The sequence below is a fragment of the Gavialis gangeticus genome, unplaced genomic scaffold (genome assembly GCF_001723915.1).
Source record: "Gavialis gangeticus isolate Ggan-Ray unplaced genomic scaffold, GavGan_comp1, whole genome shotgun sequence".
NCBI classification, from domain to species: Eukaryota; Metazoa; Chordata; order Crocodylia; family Gavialidae; genus Gavialis; species Gavialis gangeticus.
Genome location: NW_017729026.1, coordinates 43583580 through 43599649, shown reverse-complemented (window position 1 = coordinate 43599649; position 16070 = coordinate 43583580). Strand labels below are relative to the sequence as shown.

Genomic DNA, 16070 nt, shown 5'->3' with positions numbered 1-16070 from the left:
TATGAGTGGCCCTTCTCTGGACTCTCTCCAGGTTATCCACATCCCTCTTAAAGTGTGGCGCCCAAAACTGGACGCAGTACTCCAACTGTGGTCTGACCAGTGCCCAATAGAGGGGATGTATCACCTCCTTGGTTCTGTTTGTCATGCATCTGCTGATGCACAATAAAGTGGCATTAGCTTTGCTGATGACTTCATCATATTGACAACTCATGTTCATCTTGGAGTCCACTAGGACTCTAAGATCTCTTTCTGCTTCTGTGCTATGGAGCAGGTTATTTCCTATGCAGTAGGTGTGTTGGATATTTTTCCTCCCTAGGTGCAGCACTTTGCATTTCTCCTTGTTAAATTGCATTCTGTTGTTTTCTGCCCATTTGTCCAACCTGTCCAGGTCTGCCTGTAGTTGTTCCCTGCCCTCTGGTGTGTCCTCTTCTCCCCACAGTTTTGTATCATCCGCAAAGTTGGACAGAGTACACTTCACTCCCTCGTCCAAATCACTGATGAAGACATTGAAGAGTATAGGTCCAAGGACCAAGCCCTGCGGGACCCCACTGCCCACATCCTTCCAAGTCGATACCAACCCATCCACCATCACTCTCTGGGTATGACCCTCTAGCCAATTTGCCACCCACCAGACTGTGTAATCATCCAAGTCACAGCCTCTTAATTTTGTTCAACAGTATCCCACCAGGGGTGGGATACTGTATCAAAGGCCTTCCTGAAGTCTAAGTAAATGATATCTACCCCTACTCCTGCATCCAGGTGCTTTGTAACCTGATCATAAAAAAAGACTAGATTAGTCAGGCGTGATCTACCTGCTATGAACCCGTGCTTGTTTCCCCTCAGCATAATTTTTCATGCTGGGCTCTCACATATATGAGCCTTAATAATCTTTTCAAAGACTTTTACCAAGGATGGAGGTGAGACTGACTGGCCTGTAGTTGCCTGGATCGTCCTTCCTCCCCTTCTTGAAAATAGGGACCACATTGGTCCTTTTCCAGTCCTCCGGGACCTGGCCCGTGTGCCATGAATACTTATATATTCTTGCCAGTGGCTGTGCAATGACATCCACCAGTGCCTTCAGTACCCTCAGATGGAGCTCATCTGGGCCTGCCGACTTAAACGCATCCAGTCCTTCCAAATGACTCTGCACCATCTCAGGGTCAATGCTTGGTAGTCTGGCTCCCAGCTGTTGTCTCTCTACAAACCCATTGTGAGACTTGTTTTGCCCCTTGTTTAGGAACACTGAGGCAAAGAACTCATTGAGGAGCTCAGCCTTATCCCCTCTGTCTGTCACCAATTGCTTTTGCCCATTCAGTAGTGGTCCTATACCACTGTGGGCCTTCCTTTTACTTCCTATATATCTGAAAAACATTTTTTTGTTATCCTTAACTTGGGATGCCATCCTCAGTTCCATGGTAGCTTTGGCCTTTCTAACTGCCTCCCTACAACTGTGAGCTGAGGAGGCATACTCCTCTTTAGTAATTTCTCCCTGTTTCCACTCTTTATATGCCCCCCTTTTTGTCCTTAAGCTGCTCTGGATTTCTCTGGTCAGCCAAGGAAACCTCTTGGCCCCTTTCCCCTTTTTCCCCCGCATTGGGATTGTCTCCTCCTGTGCCCGAAGGATCACTTCCTTAAGGCACAGCCACCCTTCCTGGACTCCCATCTTGCCAAATCTCTTACCTTGCAGCGTGTCATTGACTAAATGCCTGAGCTCACTGAAGTCAGCCTTCCTAAAGTCTAGCACTGCACCCTACTAGTTACCTTTCCCACTCTATGCCTTATGATAAATTCTATTATTTGGTGGTCACTGTCCCCCAGGTGACCACTGATCTGTACGTCCCCTATTATGTCATCCCCCATTGCCAATACCAGGTCCAGTAAGGCATTCCTCCTAGTGGGACCATGTACCTCCTGCGTCAGGTGGAGGTCCTGTACACAGGATAGGAACCTGCGTGAATGGTGGGAATTTGCTGTCTGCATCTCCCAGCAGATGTCAGGGTAGTTCAGGTCCTCCATGACTACCGGTTCTCTAGTCTTTATGTTCTCTGAGAGCTGCCTCAGGAGTTCCAAATCTAGTTCTTGCCCTTGGTGTGGGGGTCTGTAGCAGACCCCTGACATTCCTGACATACTGTATTTACCTGAATAGAAGATGACCCTGATTATAAGACAACTTAGAATGTACATATGGAAAATGTATAAATGTGTTAGAATTGTCCAGGTATAGAATCTAATGATTGGAGGTTTGCCTTAAATTTGTCTCCCTCCCACTGCTACAGCAGGGAAAATAAACCTTTGGGGGTCATGTAGCTCCTTTGCTTTCTGCTTCTGCCTAACGTTTTCCTGTGGCAGCCCCTTCCCCTTTTTCTTACAATCAGACCCTGCTCTCCCTGAGCACAAAGAAGTGAGAAGCAAATCTGAAAACAAAAACAATAACCTTGAAATTCAACAGGACTGTAGCAATTTGTATATCATGCTCATACACTTCATCCAGAATTGATTCATGTTACCATTTTTTAAAACTGCTGCAAGCTTTAGCGTAAGTGCTCCATAAACATGCTTTTGAGCAGCACTTTCGCACTTCTTTATAGATAGTAAAAACTATGCAAACTGTGGCTAGAACTGACAAGGTGCTCTTGTCACAAATCCTAGGATGCTCCAAAAATTTGTATGCAGATAAGGCACAGGGCAACCTAGTCTAGCTTCATTTCAAGGAGGGTAGGGCCACACTAATCATATGCACCAGACTGAGAGAGGGGGCAACAGAGGAATTCTGGGGGAACTGTTTGGGACCCTTTTTGGTGATGGTTGCTTGGCATTTAAAGCTGGTAAAGAAACAGGAATCATTGGAAATGGGGAAAAAGGTGCAGTTCAGCTGTGCAAGTGAACAGGAAGTGGAAAGGTAGGCAATGTAGTTGCTCATCATGACTTGAAAAAGACTCATGGGGGGGAGGGAAGCTGCTATTGATGGGTATTAAAGAATGTTTTATTCAGATGGGTGTTGCTAACACAGTGCCTGATCACCTAGTTTCTGCCTGGGGAAGGTTTGTGACCACGTAGGCAGGCTTCCTAGGTTTGCTCAGGTGGTTGTCCCTAATATGTCCTCCATAGGAGGTCTATATTGAGCAGATTTTTGGTGTTGAGAGGTGCAAGTGGAGCTTGCATGCATTGGCCTGATATTGCAGTGCTAGCGGGAGTGGTGCAATAAACAAAAAAACAAACAAATAAAAAAAGTTTCCCAACTTTTTCCAACCCAAGGCATACTTAGATTAATAAAAGTTTCTTGTGGTACACCTATTAAGGTATTCTCCATTGTCATTGCTGTGGCAAAACTTTGTGGCACACCTGTTCATTTCTGATGCCACACTTTTGTGCCATGGCACACTGGTTGGGAAACACAGCACTAACGTGTTCTTGTGGTCAGGACCCATCTTTATGGGGAAATACCTTGACTACTAAAGTGTTTTTTCCTGGGACAGGGGAAAACCGTTTTTCTGGCATGGGGCAGTACCCAGGCAGAGGTGATGTATAGTTAACCTCCCACCTTCATTTCCAGCAGGAAGATCTTGGCTTTATGCCCACTGTATGGAACTGGGAGATTCCTCCCTAGCTTGCACCTGCAGCCATATGGCTGAGGGCAAGCAAAACTCCGGGACATCTGAACCCCAAGTCTCCAGGCTTGCGCTTGCACCTAGGATGCCCGCCAAATGATTTGGAAACATTTGAAGCCCCAGGGGGGGGTGGAAGATATTTTCTGGTAGTAAGGCCACATATGGTTCTTGAGTGATTCACGGATTTGGTATTGATTTGGCTGATTTGGCCTGGAACATGAAAAATTAGTGAGACTAGGGGACATCTGAACTCTAAGGCCTCTGGGCTTAGGGCTTGCACATAGGATTCCTGTCATGGATTTGAGAGTATCTGAAGCCCCAGGCTGATGAGTCTGGGAGGTAGGATACTTGCCAGTGGTGGCATCACACAGATTTGAATGATTGAGCTCTGCTTAGTTGATAAAATTCAGAACTGATTTTTCTAATTTGGCCTGAGGCACAATTTTTTTTTAAATCAGTATGTTTGCCCAGTGTAGGCCATGTGTTTTCATGCTCAGTGTGGGCCATGTGTAGTCATTCTCAGTGTTGGCTGCAGTTAATCAACTTCATAGTTGGTTTCCATTGCAGAGCACATGCTGTTTTTGGCAGCAGTTTAATGATAGACAGTGTATTTAGTGAGACTTCCTTGTATGCAGTTGTAAAGGAGGAGGCCTTTCTCTCCCATGCCAACGGGGTGGGGGGGATAAGCCTTGTCTTGTATTTGAGTAAACAAGGTATTTGTCTAACCTGGTCTTAAAAACCTCTACAATGCAGGTTCATAACATCTCAAGACACTCTTTTGCAAATGATGCCTAAGTCCTCCTCAGAGCCACTGACATCTGCATTTATGTTTTATGCTGTTACATTTTTATGTATTAAAATATATGGTCTGAGTTGTAATCATTAAATGAAGAATCCCAGATCATTCTGTAACAGTAACTTGCCACCTTTATTATTGGCTACCCCATGAGTGTTTGCATCCTCTGCAAACTCTAGCAGCAAATCTTTTACAGCACTGTCTAACTTGGTAAAAATATGAAAAAGCATTGGACCAAGAATCAATATCTGAAGAAACCCAATGGATATAACTTTGATCCTTGATATCACCACATTAATAACTACACTTTGAGATCTGTCATTGAGCCAGTTTTTAATCTATGCAATATGTACCCAGTTAATTCCCTCTAATGCAAGCTTTTTAATCAAAATGTCATGGGGTACTAAGTCAGATGCCATGGAGAAATCTAACCATACTTTATCAACACAATTGCCTTTATACACCTGATTTGTACTCCTGTCAAAAGGACAAACGGACATGTTTGATAAGACCTAACTGATCGGTATTAATTATATTTTTAGTCTTTAATTACTTGTTGATAGGATCTTGACTTAACTGTTTCAATATTGTATCCAGATCAATGTCAGGCTAAGCAAACTGTAGTTTACCTTTTTTACATATTGGAACAATGTGAACAGTCCTCCAATCCTTTACAGTCTCCCCAGTTTTTCATGGCTGGTTAAATATTGATGTTAGTGAATCAGAGATCTCCTCATCTAATTTCTTTAAAACTCTTGGGGGTAAGTTAGTCAGGTCTCTGTATTCGAAAATATTAATTTTAGCAGATGCTGCCTCACAGTCTCCTGTTTTTTTTAGACAATACACATTTGGTCTCAGTGTTTGTATCATGTAGAATGCCCCTACTTTGTTAAAAATAAAGATTAGGAAAAAAATTGATTGAAGATCCCTTTCTCTTCTGGAACACTATGTATACTTTTCCAATCCATGCTTACCAGTTGGCTTATAACTTGAAATTTACGTTCATTTCCAATTACTTTCCCTTTATTCAACCCTTATATATGCACTTATGTATTATATTTAATTGATACATCTGTATCTCCTTTTAACCATAAGATTTTGACCCACTGTAACTATTTCATGTTTCTTAAATCGTGGGTACTTTAGACATCCAGTAGCATAACTCATAAGCTATTCCAAGCTTTCATTAACACTTACCAGGTTAAATTTGTGTTCCCAGTATGTTATGCTAACAGTTGGTTCAAGCTTGGGAAACATGGCCCCTTTAACGTTCAAGAAGTAATAGTTATTTGTTGATGTCATATTCCATTTATATAAGATAAATGTAAACAGATCAAGATCACTTAAAACTACTTTTTAAAAATCAGTAATTCTTTGTTCATCAAAATGAGATCCAATATTGAGCTACTGTGTGTTGAGCACAAGATATTTTACACTAAGGCTGTGAAGAGGTATTCATTTCTAGCACTAGAAGTTTGCAGTGCCAGAAATCCTAGTGAGAGAGAGAGTGTGTACAGGAGTTGCAGCCTGCAGCCAACCCCTCTCCCCTGCTCCCAGCATTCCCAGACCAGGGTAACCCCAGGCTGGTAAAGAGGGAGCAGCTGCTGCTCTTCTTCTTCTGGTCCCTGGGAGTTGTTGAGCAGCTTCTGCTCCCCATACGTTCCCCAGACCAGGGTCACCCCAGTCTGGGGAAGATGCAGAGAGCCTTTCACCACCACTTAAAATCCCCAGCCCCTGAGAAAAGTAGCATCCCTCCCACTAGAAATGTAAAGCCTGTGTATACTCTAAGAAAGAGATCATCATTTATTATTTTTAGAAATCTGAGGTCATGTTGTCACTGGTTGTATAGAGTGAAGTCATAATGGGCATTTTCCCTGACACATGCAGGACGACCGTTTAAAGCATGGGGCGGGGGTGGGAATTGGGCAAAGGGCCAGGGCTGCCACTACTTTCTGCACAGAGGAGAAAGCAGGTGAAAATGATGGTCTGAAAGCTTTTGAAGTTGGAACAGGGAATGATGCATAAACCATAAGGTGAAGATGATGATGGTTACAATAAAAGTTTTTACAAAATTTAAAAAATCAAATTAATCTTCCTCAGTGAAGTGCAGGTCCAACTAGTTGTAACAAATTTGTCTATATTTCAAAGCCATCTTGGATTTGGGTAAATATGGTAGTACCTTTGCTCAGTTCTGGACTGAAAAACTGAAGTGTAAAAGATTAGAAATTATTTTTAGATTGTTTTGCACGTTCAGCAGATCTGCTACATTTTTAACTGACCCTTGTAATTGCTCACCTGCACTTGCAACATCTTCATTCTGCCCTGCCTGCCAGACACGAGGGGCTGCTGCTGGGTCTCAGTACAGGAACAAAATTCTCCAGAAAGTCCAGATACTTATTTGACCAAAAGATGACTATGAGCTATTAATGTGATCCCATCATGAAAAAAGGTCATACAATTTATGGGCCAAGGTATTTTGAGAGAGGCAGGGAGGTATTAATGTTATTGTACAAGCCATTGGTGAGATATCAGATGGATTCATATGTATGGTTCTGGTAATCCATGTTCTGGAAAGATTGGTTCAAATTGGATGAGATGCAGAAATAGAATATGAAGATAATTAGCACAGTGGAGAGTCACCTTTTTCAAGAGGTGATTAGAGAGTTTGATTTGTTGAGCTTATCAAAACAAAAGCTAAGTAAGGGGACATAGTTGGCCAAGTATAAATATTTTTAGAGGAAAACACTGGAGGGGCAAAGGAGCTAGTTAAGCTAAAGGACAGATCCTGCACAAGAACGTGTAGGTATAAACTGTCTCTTAATTCATTTGTGCTGGAGATCTGGTGATAGTTCATGAAAATTAGGGACACATCATGATTAAGACCCCTCTTGCTAGGTGCTTTTGGTCCCTACCCCAAAAGCCTTACACTCTTAGAAAACCAGTGCTTTTGGTCATTGAGTCCTTTTTCTTTCAGAGAAGGGGAAATAATGACACAGTACAGTTCTTCTTTGTGGCACCAGCAGGGGTAGTTTTATAATGCCTTAATATATACCAGTGTTGTAATCCAAATGGGAAGCAGGTGGAGTCACAACTGGGTATGATGCCTCGATATTAATGGCTTCGCACAGCAATGGAATTTCTAAAGCTGTACACACTTTTTTGTCTTAATTATGCATTCATTAAAAGCTTTTATACCCAACAGAATAAAGTAAATATTTTTTGATCTCTGTAGTGGGCTACCAGACTGTAGATTTGCACAGCAGGGTCTTGGTAATCTGAATAAATTGTATTTCCCCAAGGAGTTTATCTTTCAAATAAGGTCATAAAGAAATGCAGTCTATCCCCTTAGTTCTCCTTGTGCTTTTCCTGCTATTTATAACACGGAGCACAGGAATAGAGGTATATTGTAGCCTACTGTGTACATGGTTATGATTAACTCTAATTTATCAATCTATTACTTATATTCTTTTCTGTGGCTTGTGCAGTACTATTATTCTTAAAAGTACAAATGAAATAAAAGTGGATTTGAAAGCAATTTAAATAAAATATTTATAAATGTTCTTTTTCCTGTTTGATATTCTACTAGATCTCTGTATTCAAATGCAGTCAATGGCACATAGGCTACTGTAAACATTTAATGTTGTCTTCTTGTTTGGAGTTATTTGTCTGAAAACTGATTGCCTTGTATGCCTCTGTCTCCTAAACTAAGATTTCAAATGTAATCTTATTAAATTTCTTTGGCACCCAAAAATTTGATATTAATAAAATAGAAGACCAATAGGGTAGAGTGATGGATTCATTCACAGCTGGAAAGAGTAAAGTTTTAAAGAAACCACTTCATTAATTTACAGTGAGCTGAATGCATAGGATTAAGTACAGCAGTTTGTTTTGGCGGTAGACAGTGACTGATAATTTGAACAATTTATTTAATTGGTTTCATATTTGCTATATTATAACCATTTATACCATAATTCATTTCTATGAAATACATACTCCTTGCTCCAGTGTGGCTCAGCAGGGTAACATGTATCAGATTATAAATCATAGAATCATATTTTTCCCTTACCTTTCTCCTTCAGTTCTTCTTGTGTGCTCTGTGTTCTTTGTTTATTTTTTACTATTCCATTAAAATTAAAATTTTATATAAAATGTATAGCAACTTATGTTGCTGATTTCTATTATTTGTTAAATACCAAACAAAAATGGCTTTAGAGTATGGTTTGAGAGGACCATCTCCCATAGATTATCAGACTTATCTAACTACTTGTTCAAAATTAGTTTATGCTTGATCCCACCCACTTTGAATGAGTAGGCTATTTCAAAGGGTGCCATTTCATTGATTTGTTAATCTGAAGGTTTCATTCAGTTACAAATTAAATTTGAAAATGTAGTCAGTCTAGTCTCCTGCCTCTGAATATGATTCTGTTTTGCTAGTTTTTTTCTGGTACTAAAAAGTAAAAAGCATCTTTGACAGCTGGCTTCTATGGTCTGTCATGGTTGGGTATTTCTGAAACCCTTATCACTGATTGGAAGGTGGATTATCTGATCAGTAATATACATCTCAGAATCTCAGCATGACATTTTTGCCCTGTAGCATCATCAGCTGGATAGTAATGTGCAATACGGTATAATTTTGATTTAAGCATTGATATGACAACTGGATGACTTTCATTTGAGAAAGCTGATAAACTGACTTCTGTGGCTATGAGACTGAAAGCTAAAGGCCAGCTCTGACCTTCTGGAGTTACAAGTGAGTATCTCTGATTATGATATGTTTTTAAATACTCATTTGAGTATTTAAAAACATATAGCAGTCTAAACCATTTGGCCTCTGAAAAGCCCTTGATTCATAGCCTGTTTTAAGCTGACCTAGTTAAAGGAAGTGTCAGTATTCAGCTGAAGCCTAATGGTTAAAAATTAATAAAAAAAATATACATCAGTAGCTACAAGTTGTTTATCTTTAAGTTATTCTATATCTTAAAAAATTATTCATACCCAGGCCCGGTTTAAAATTTTCTATTCAGATCCTTTTCTTTACCCCATGTAATATGCCACTGTGATAAAATATCAGATTTTCCCACAAAACTAAATTGTTACTGAAAATTTTGGGATCCTTCCCTCCTACCCAGAACCCCCATTTTTAAAGGGGTGGTTTGGCAAAAATCTAAAACTTCTGCAGTGAGGGGAAAAAAATCCCAATATTTTCTGGACAGCATTAATTGTTAGAGGCTCCAAGCAGCTTTCTGGGCTCAATTAGAGGTATTGTTTTTGACTTATAAGGCCCTAAGTATTCTGGGCCTTGTGTGCATAACAACCTGTTTCCTCTCCTGTACCCTGTCACAATTCCTAAGATTAGCTAAGAGCTATCTCCTATTAATATTACAAGTTTGCCTGCCAAAAACGTATGAGAGGTCATTCTCAGCTATCACCCCTCCTTTCTGGACTCCCTCCTTTTCAAGACTTGACAGAGCCTGAACCTGGACGGCTTTTGGAAGCACTGTAAGAATCTTTCTTTGGACAGGACTGTAGCACACAAAGCTAGGCTGAGAGATTGCTTAGGGGATCTATGTTGTATGATGATGTTCTAGTTTCTTTTTAAGCTGTGGGGTTGTCTTATTGCTCTTCTGTTTTATAAGTAATTCTATTTTCTTATTATAAAATGTCCTGAGCATTTGTTGAGGGGGGTGGCATATAAATCAAGTGAATGAATTAATGAATGAATTATATCTAATGGCCACCAGGTTCTCCTTCAGCTTCTCCACCAGGACCTATTCTAATGCTCACCAAAATAAGCAGGCATCTTTCTACTGACATTATTTTATGGTTGATCATGGCTTACGATAGTTTAATTATTATGATCTTCAAGACACATGGTCATCTTTTCATGACCTCCAGTAAAATAAATGAAAGCCAGCCACTGCAAAAGATTCATAGATGTTTGGGTTGGAAGGGACCTCAGTAGATCATTGAGTCCAACACCCTGCCATGGGCAGGAAAGAGAGCTGGGGTTAGATGACCCTAGCCAGGTGCATGTCTAGCCTTCTCTTAAAGACCCACAAGGTAGGGGAGAGCACCTCTTCCCTTGGAAGCCCATTCCAGATTCTGGCAACCTTTACTGTAAAGAAGTTCTTCCTGATGTCTAACCTAAACCTGCTCTCTGTCAGTTTGTGGCTGTTGTTCCTAGTTACTCCAAGGGGTGCCCTGGTAAACAGAGCATCTCCTATTCCTTGCTACCTCACCCTGATGAATTTGTAGGTGACCACAAGATCACCTCTCAGCCTTCTCTTGTGGAGGCTGAAGAGATCTGGGTCTCTCAATCTTTTTTTGTAGGGCTTTGCCTGCAGGCCCCTAACCATAGGCATGGCCCTCCTCTGAACCCTCTTGAGGTTGTCCACATCCCTCTTGAAGTATGGTGCCCAGAGCTGGACGTAGTACTCCAACTGCGGCCTGACCAGTGCTGCACAGAGGGGAAGTAGCACTTCCCTGTACCTGTTTGTCACATACCTGCTAATGCATGATAAAAGTGCAGTTAGCTTTACTGATCCCTTTGTCACAATGAAGGGCTCAATATATTTAACCTGAGGTCCCTAAAATTTACCACTGAATGACAGATTCAGTCATGAAAGAATCTGTTCCCATAGCTCAGAACATGATGCTCTATAACAGTGGTGCCTCTTTTTATTCCATGGGCCTGAAGGACAGTGCCAAGTTTCTCCATGGGCTCAGATCCAGAGTAGCGCAGCCTGACTTGGATCTGTCTATCCAGAGTAGGGGGGGGAAGGGGGGTGGGGGCAGGCAGAGCCGCCCTGAACCGAACTACGGGGGAATAGCCTGGTCCTGATCTGGCAATGGAGGAGGGGTGGGAATGGGGGGACAGGGTAGTTTCCATCTGAATGAGATGGAGTGGGAGAGGGGTGTAAAATGGTTTTAATCCAGATGTGCAGGGTTGGGGGGAGCATCTCAGCTCGGCCACAATTTGGACATGTGTGGGTGGCAGGGTGGGGAGCAGAGTAGCCCTGATCTAAATGTGCTGGGGGAGGAGAGCTGAGGCTGGAGCTGGCCACATGGAGCTTCCACTGTTCCTTGCTGCCAGGTTTTCCAACTCATGAAGAAACCCTGAAGGCTAATTTCGTGGGTCCATGGGCTGGAGTTTGAGTACCCCTGCTCTGTAACAGTGTCCATTAAACAAGGGTGTTAGTTGTGAAATGCTGTGAAGTTCACTGTGACATACAGAACTTGCATTCTTGCCTTGATTGCATAGCAATGGCAGGCTCACAGAACAGACAAAAGCAGAGACTGCAGTACCCTCTGTGGTCTGCAGCCATATGCACCCTTGAGCATAGGTTCCAGGCCTATAACCTGACCTTCTTTAGCAGAAGGGATTAATTCTCCCTATATTTGTCTTAGTATATAGAGGTGGGGACATTCTAAGATTTAATAGGCATCCTAAGGTTTTTGGCTATTACTGTTTATATCTACTACTGATATAACCTACTCTCTTTGGAAAAAAATGTAGAATTTCTGTGCTAAAAGTTATAGCTTAAATAAATAGGGATACAATTTGTCCTTGATGGAGTCCTTCTTTGCAAGATATGTAGCGGGGATCTTGTTGCAATAGGAAGGGACAGAAGAAATTTAGCTCAGTTGCCCTGGAGAAATATCTTTTGGCATCCTCTAAACACACGTAATAGGTGCTTGAACTATGTACCCTTCCCCACACAAACACAATCATACCTGCATACACTTGTGGCCAGTTCCACTGCACAACAGTCATAGGGACAACTGTAGTATTTACACATGCCTGAAGTGGCCTACAGAACATTATGGCATATCTCTTCTTCCTTTCCTACTTCCCTTCTCCTCTGTTCCATGTGCCAGCAGAGCAGCAAATTGACATTTACAGGATTTCTTGTCAGTTTCACTTGGCTCTGCCAGTCCATCCAGCAGAGCAGTGAAGTGAAATTGATGTAATTTAGTCTGTTTCTTTTTCCTGCTCTGCTTCCCATGCTAACTAAGCAGCAAAGTGAAACTGACAAGAGTTCTTGTAGTTTTCACACATGGAGTTGGAATGGGGAGGGTCTAGTAACAGGGAACAGTCCATTAAAGGAGCTGTGCAGTAAACTGAGAAATAAATTCAGGAGAAGGAAAAAAAAGAAGGAAATGATTTGGGAGCCAAGAGCAAAAAACAGAGAAAAACATATGAACATCTTTGTTTCCCACATGTACTCAACTCTTTCCTAAAATGGGTGGAGTCATAACCTCTACCCTGAGAACTGTGTGGTCTAAATGAGTCAGCTGCCAACTGATATTGGGTCTGGAAGAAGGACTGCCAAGCTGGAGATATGAGCCTTTATCTGGTGGATAGCAAAGACTTTCCTCCCTGAGTTATCATAGCTGTTGTGGATTTTCTGCTTCTAGAACATCAAGAAGGGGAATACTGGCTACTGTTGCTGCAGGTGGTGAAGGGAGATGTGTTTTAACTAACTGATGATCTGTCTATAAATTATAAAATTATTTCAGTGTAGAATACAGAGGTACTTGATGAAACTTCATTGAAACTTGAATTTCTGTTCATGAAAGTAAGACAGATGAAATAATTAATAGTAAGTACTGTAATTGGAAAGCAACTGTTCTGGAACAAAGCATTTATCAGAATTTTTGTTTAAAAAAACACCTATTGAATTCTGCTTTTGTAATATAGTATGTATGTCACATTGGTGATTTTATCAGTTCCACATACAGCTGCAATGTTTTCCAGTTTTTGCAGCTGCATGCATAAACCAGACAATTACCATACAAACTAGTACTGAAACCTGTATCACTCATATTTGCCTGATTTATACATGCAACTAATTCTTATGCATTTTTCACATACTTTAGCCCCAGGGTATGGTGCCCAGGTTGGATGTTACATTTAATGTCTTGAGATTCTCTGTTACCTTTAGTTTGCAGCTTGCTTTTTTTCTAAGACAAATTTTCTTTGCTTTACCCTTCTAGGAATTAAATAGCTTTAATTACTTGGACTTGTATAAGCTTGCTGACCTCTTTAATCTCACATTGCTGGAGAAGGCAGTTGTTGACTTCTTAGTAAAACACCTCTCTGAGTTGTTGAAGAGTCACCCTGAGGAAGTCCTGGCTCTGCCATACTGTCTCCTTCGAGAAGTCCTGAAAAGCGACCGACTCACTTCACTAAGTGAAGAGCAAATCTGGCAGGTAAGGAAATCAGTTAATTAATGAAATGTGTGATATCATATAACCCATAGAATCCTTTGTTTTTCCAGTGTCCTTGAGAGCTCTAAAGAGACTAAAATGATCAAGAGGTCAAAGAAAAACTGGGAACATTGGCAAATAACTGGTTGAAAAAAAGTCTTGTTTTTGGCATATTTACACGTGCTCTGGGGTGGGATGGAGGGGTGTTTTAATTAGAGCTGCTTTCAGGAGCCACTCTAATTAAAACACCTGCAGCGTCTCATGTATTCAGCATCCTGTGCTTCAAAATGGCAGTGGGGGCACTTTAACTAAAGCTCGTTGGACGAGCTTTAGTTAAAGTGCCCTCACCACCATTTTGAAATTTGGGGATGTTGAATACACATGACGCTGAGGCTTCTGCATTGTTCTAATTAGAACGCTCCAGCAGACTCGATAAATCAAATCTGCTCCAATGCATTGTAATTGGAGCAGGCATTGGGCACATGTATAGGTGCCCGTAAGTTCTGCTTGGCTGTTTTAGTGCAGTTAGTTAATTTGGAAGGAGTTTGTTTTGTGTTTTACTTGTGGTTTCTGGTATGGTATCAGGAGACAACTGTAGTGTCGCAGCATTACAAATAGTGGACACACCTACACATGTAATGAGTACATTGAATAAACTCAAGCGCTTATTAGAACATGTGCCCAGGAGCAATTAACTCCAAAGCAACCAGCTTTGGAGTTTATGCATGGATAGACAGACAGCATGTGGACCCTGGTTGGAGCAGCCCTGACTGTCAGAGGGCTCTGGGGGTCAGCCTGCCAGCCCAGAGCTGCTCTAACTGGGCTCAATGTGCTGTGGAGGGGTTGGCTGGGGCATGAGGGTGCTTCAGGGCAGGACTAGCCAGCAGGCAACCCCTGCACTGAAGCCTCAAACCCCAGCCAATTGGATCAGCGTCTACATGTGCACTGCTGCACATTAATAAACTGCAGGAAGGTAGTATTTGTAAATACAAGTACTACCCTTCTGCAGAGTTTTTTAGCTTCCTGTGCCCTAATAGGGGCTTACTTGTAAACACTGAGACAGTTACTGTGGAGCTAATTAGTCAGCTCCACAGTTAACATCTTATGTAGATGCACCCAGTGTGGATTAACCATCTGATGCCAAAGAAATATGTATTCACATACCCATATATATTTTTGTCATACACAGACTCATACATACATGGGAGCATACAGACAAAATCCAATTTAGGAAACAATCCTACAAAATATCTTGGGAAATGGATGTTTAGGAATGTAGTGGAAGCAAATATCCATTGTATTCATTAAAATAATAAAGTGGGGGAAGGCAACTTAGGTTTTTCAAGATAGAAAGCAGAAGGAACAGAAATTTATCCTGTTAGGAAGGGAAGTACCTTGATCCAGTGAGAAGGATAGGGCCCATTTAGAGTCTTTTTAGGGCTCTCTTAAAGGAAAGTTATCTGCTGTGTGACCTAGAGCAAGTCATTCAGTTTCTCCATTGTGAAAATGAAGATAATGATATTTCCCTTCCTTTGTAAGGCACTTCAGGATCTACAGACAACTTGAGCCATAAAAGAACAAACTATTACTTTTATGCTCATCTGAAGGGTGCTAACCTACCAAAGCTCAATAGTTTGATCGCTTGGCTGAATTATGTTCCCATTAATGTATTTCCTAAATGTTGAGGAGTTTGGTAAAACCTTTTATTGGATGAACCATTACAGTTACAACACCATAGTGACCAAAATCTGAAGTCAATTTCCTCCAAATTGAATCCTTCCTCTGCCCAAATCCTGGGAGCATCCATATTACAGAGTTTATGACATGGAACTTTTTCTGTATAAGTAAGATTATACTAGAGTCCTGGCACACATTCCCTTGCTCCATAAAATGGTTTTGATGAGGTAGGATGTATACAGTGTATTGCTGACTGGCCTATTTCCTTTATTATTACTTCACTGCTGGTGCAAGTACTCAGAAAAGTGCTTTGGAATACCTGCAGTAGAAAAGGTTTCTATAGAAAATCAGGTTATATTCTTTACTGCTTCCCTTTTTAACAAGCATACCAGCACTAAACAGAATGGAAGAGTCAGGTCAATGTCTCCTCGCTGGGACCACCCTTGGGAAGTGGGATTTCTCTGGTGCTGTGTCCCTGGCCCTGTCCTACAGCACAAATGCAAGAGCAGTTTTCTTAATGGCCTGCATAGCCCTAGGTGAATACTTCATACAGCAGATATGACAAAGCCTGTGCTAGTGCTTCTGGTTACACTGCAGACACTGCAGATAATCTCTCATAATGTACTGCTTTTTGAGTGACAACAAACTCTTCCCTGTCCACTTAAGTGGTGCTATAATTGCCTCTCTAAAGTTTACTAATGTTGTTATGTAAAATATTTTAACTGGTTTTCTGCTGCAGGATATATATATATATATATATATATATATATATATATTTT

The 16070-nt window shown here is 41.3% G+C and overlaps 1 protein-coding gene across 1 annotated transcript in view; it reads left to right on the top strand.

Annotated features, from left to right (window-relative positions):
- KLHL32 (kelch like family member 32) overlaps positions 1–16070 on the top strand; it is a 275399-nt gene that overhangs the window by 177270 nt on the left and 82059 nt on the right. The window contains exon 6 of the mRNA XM_019520185.1: positions 13402–13617. Within this exon, the coding sequence (XP_019375730.1) occupies positions 13402–13617 (216 nt within the window). The remainder of the gene's footprint in view (positions 1–13401; positions 13618–16070) is intronic.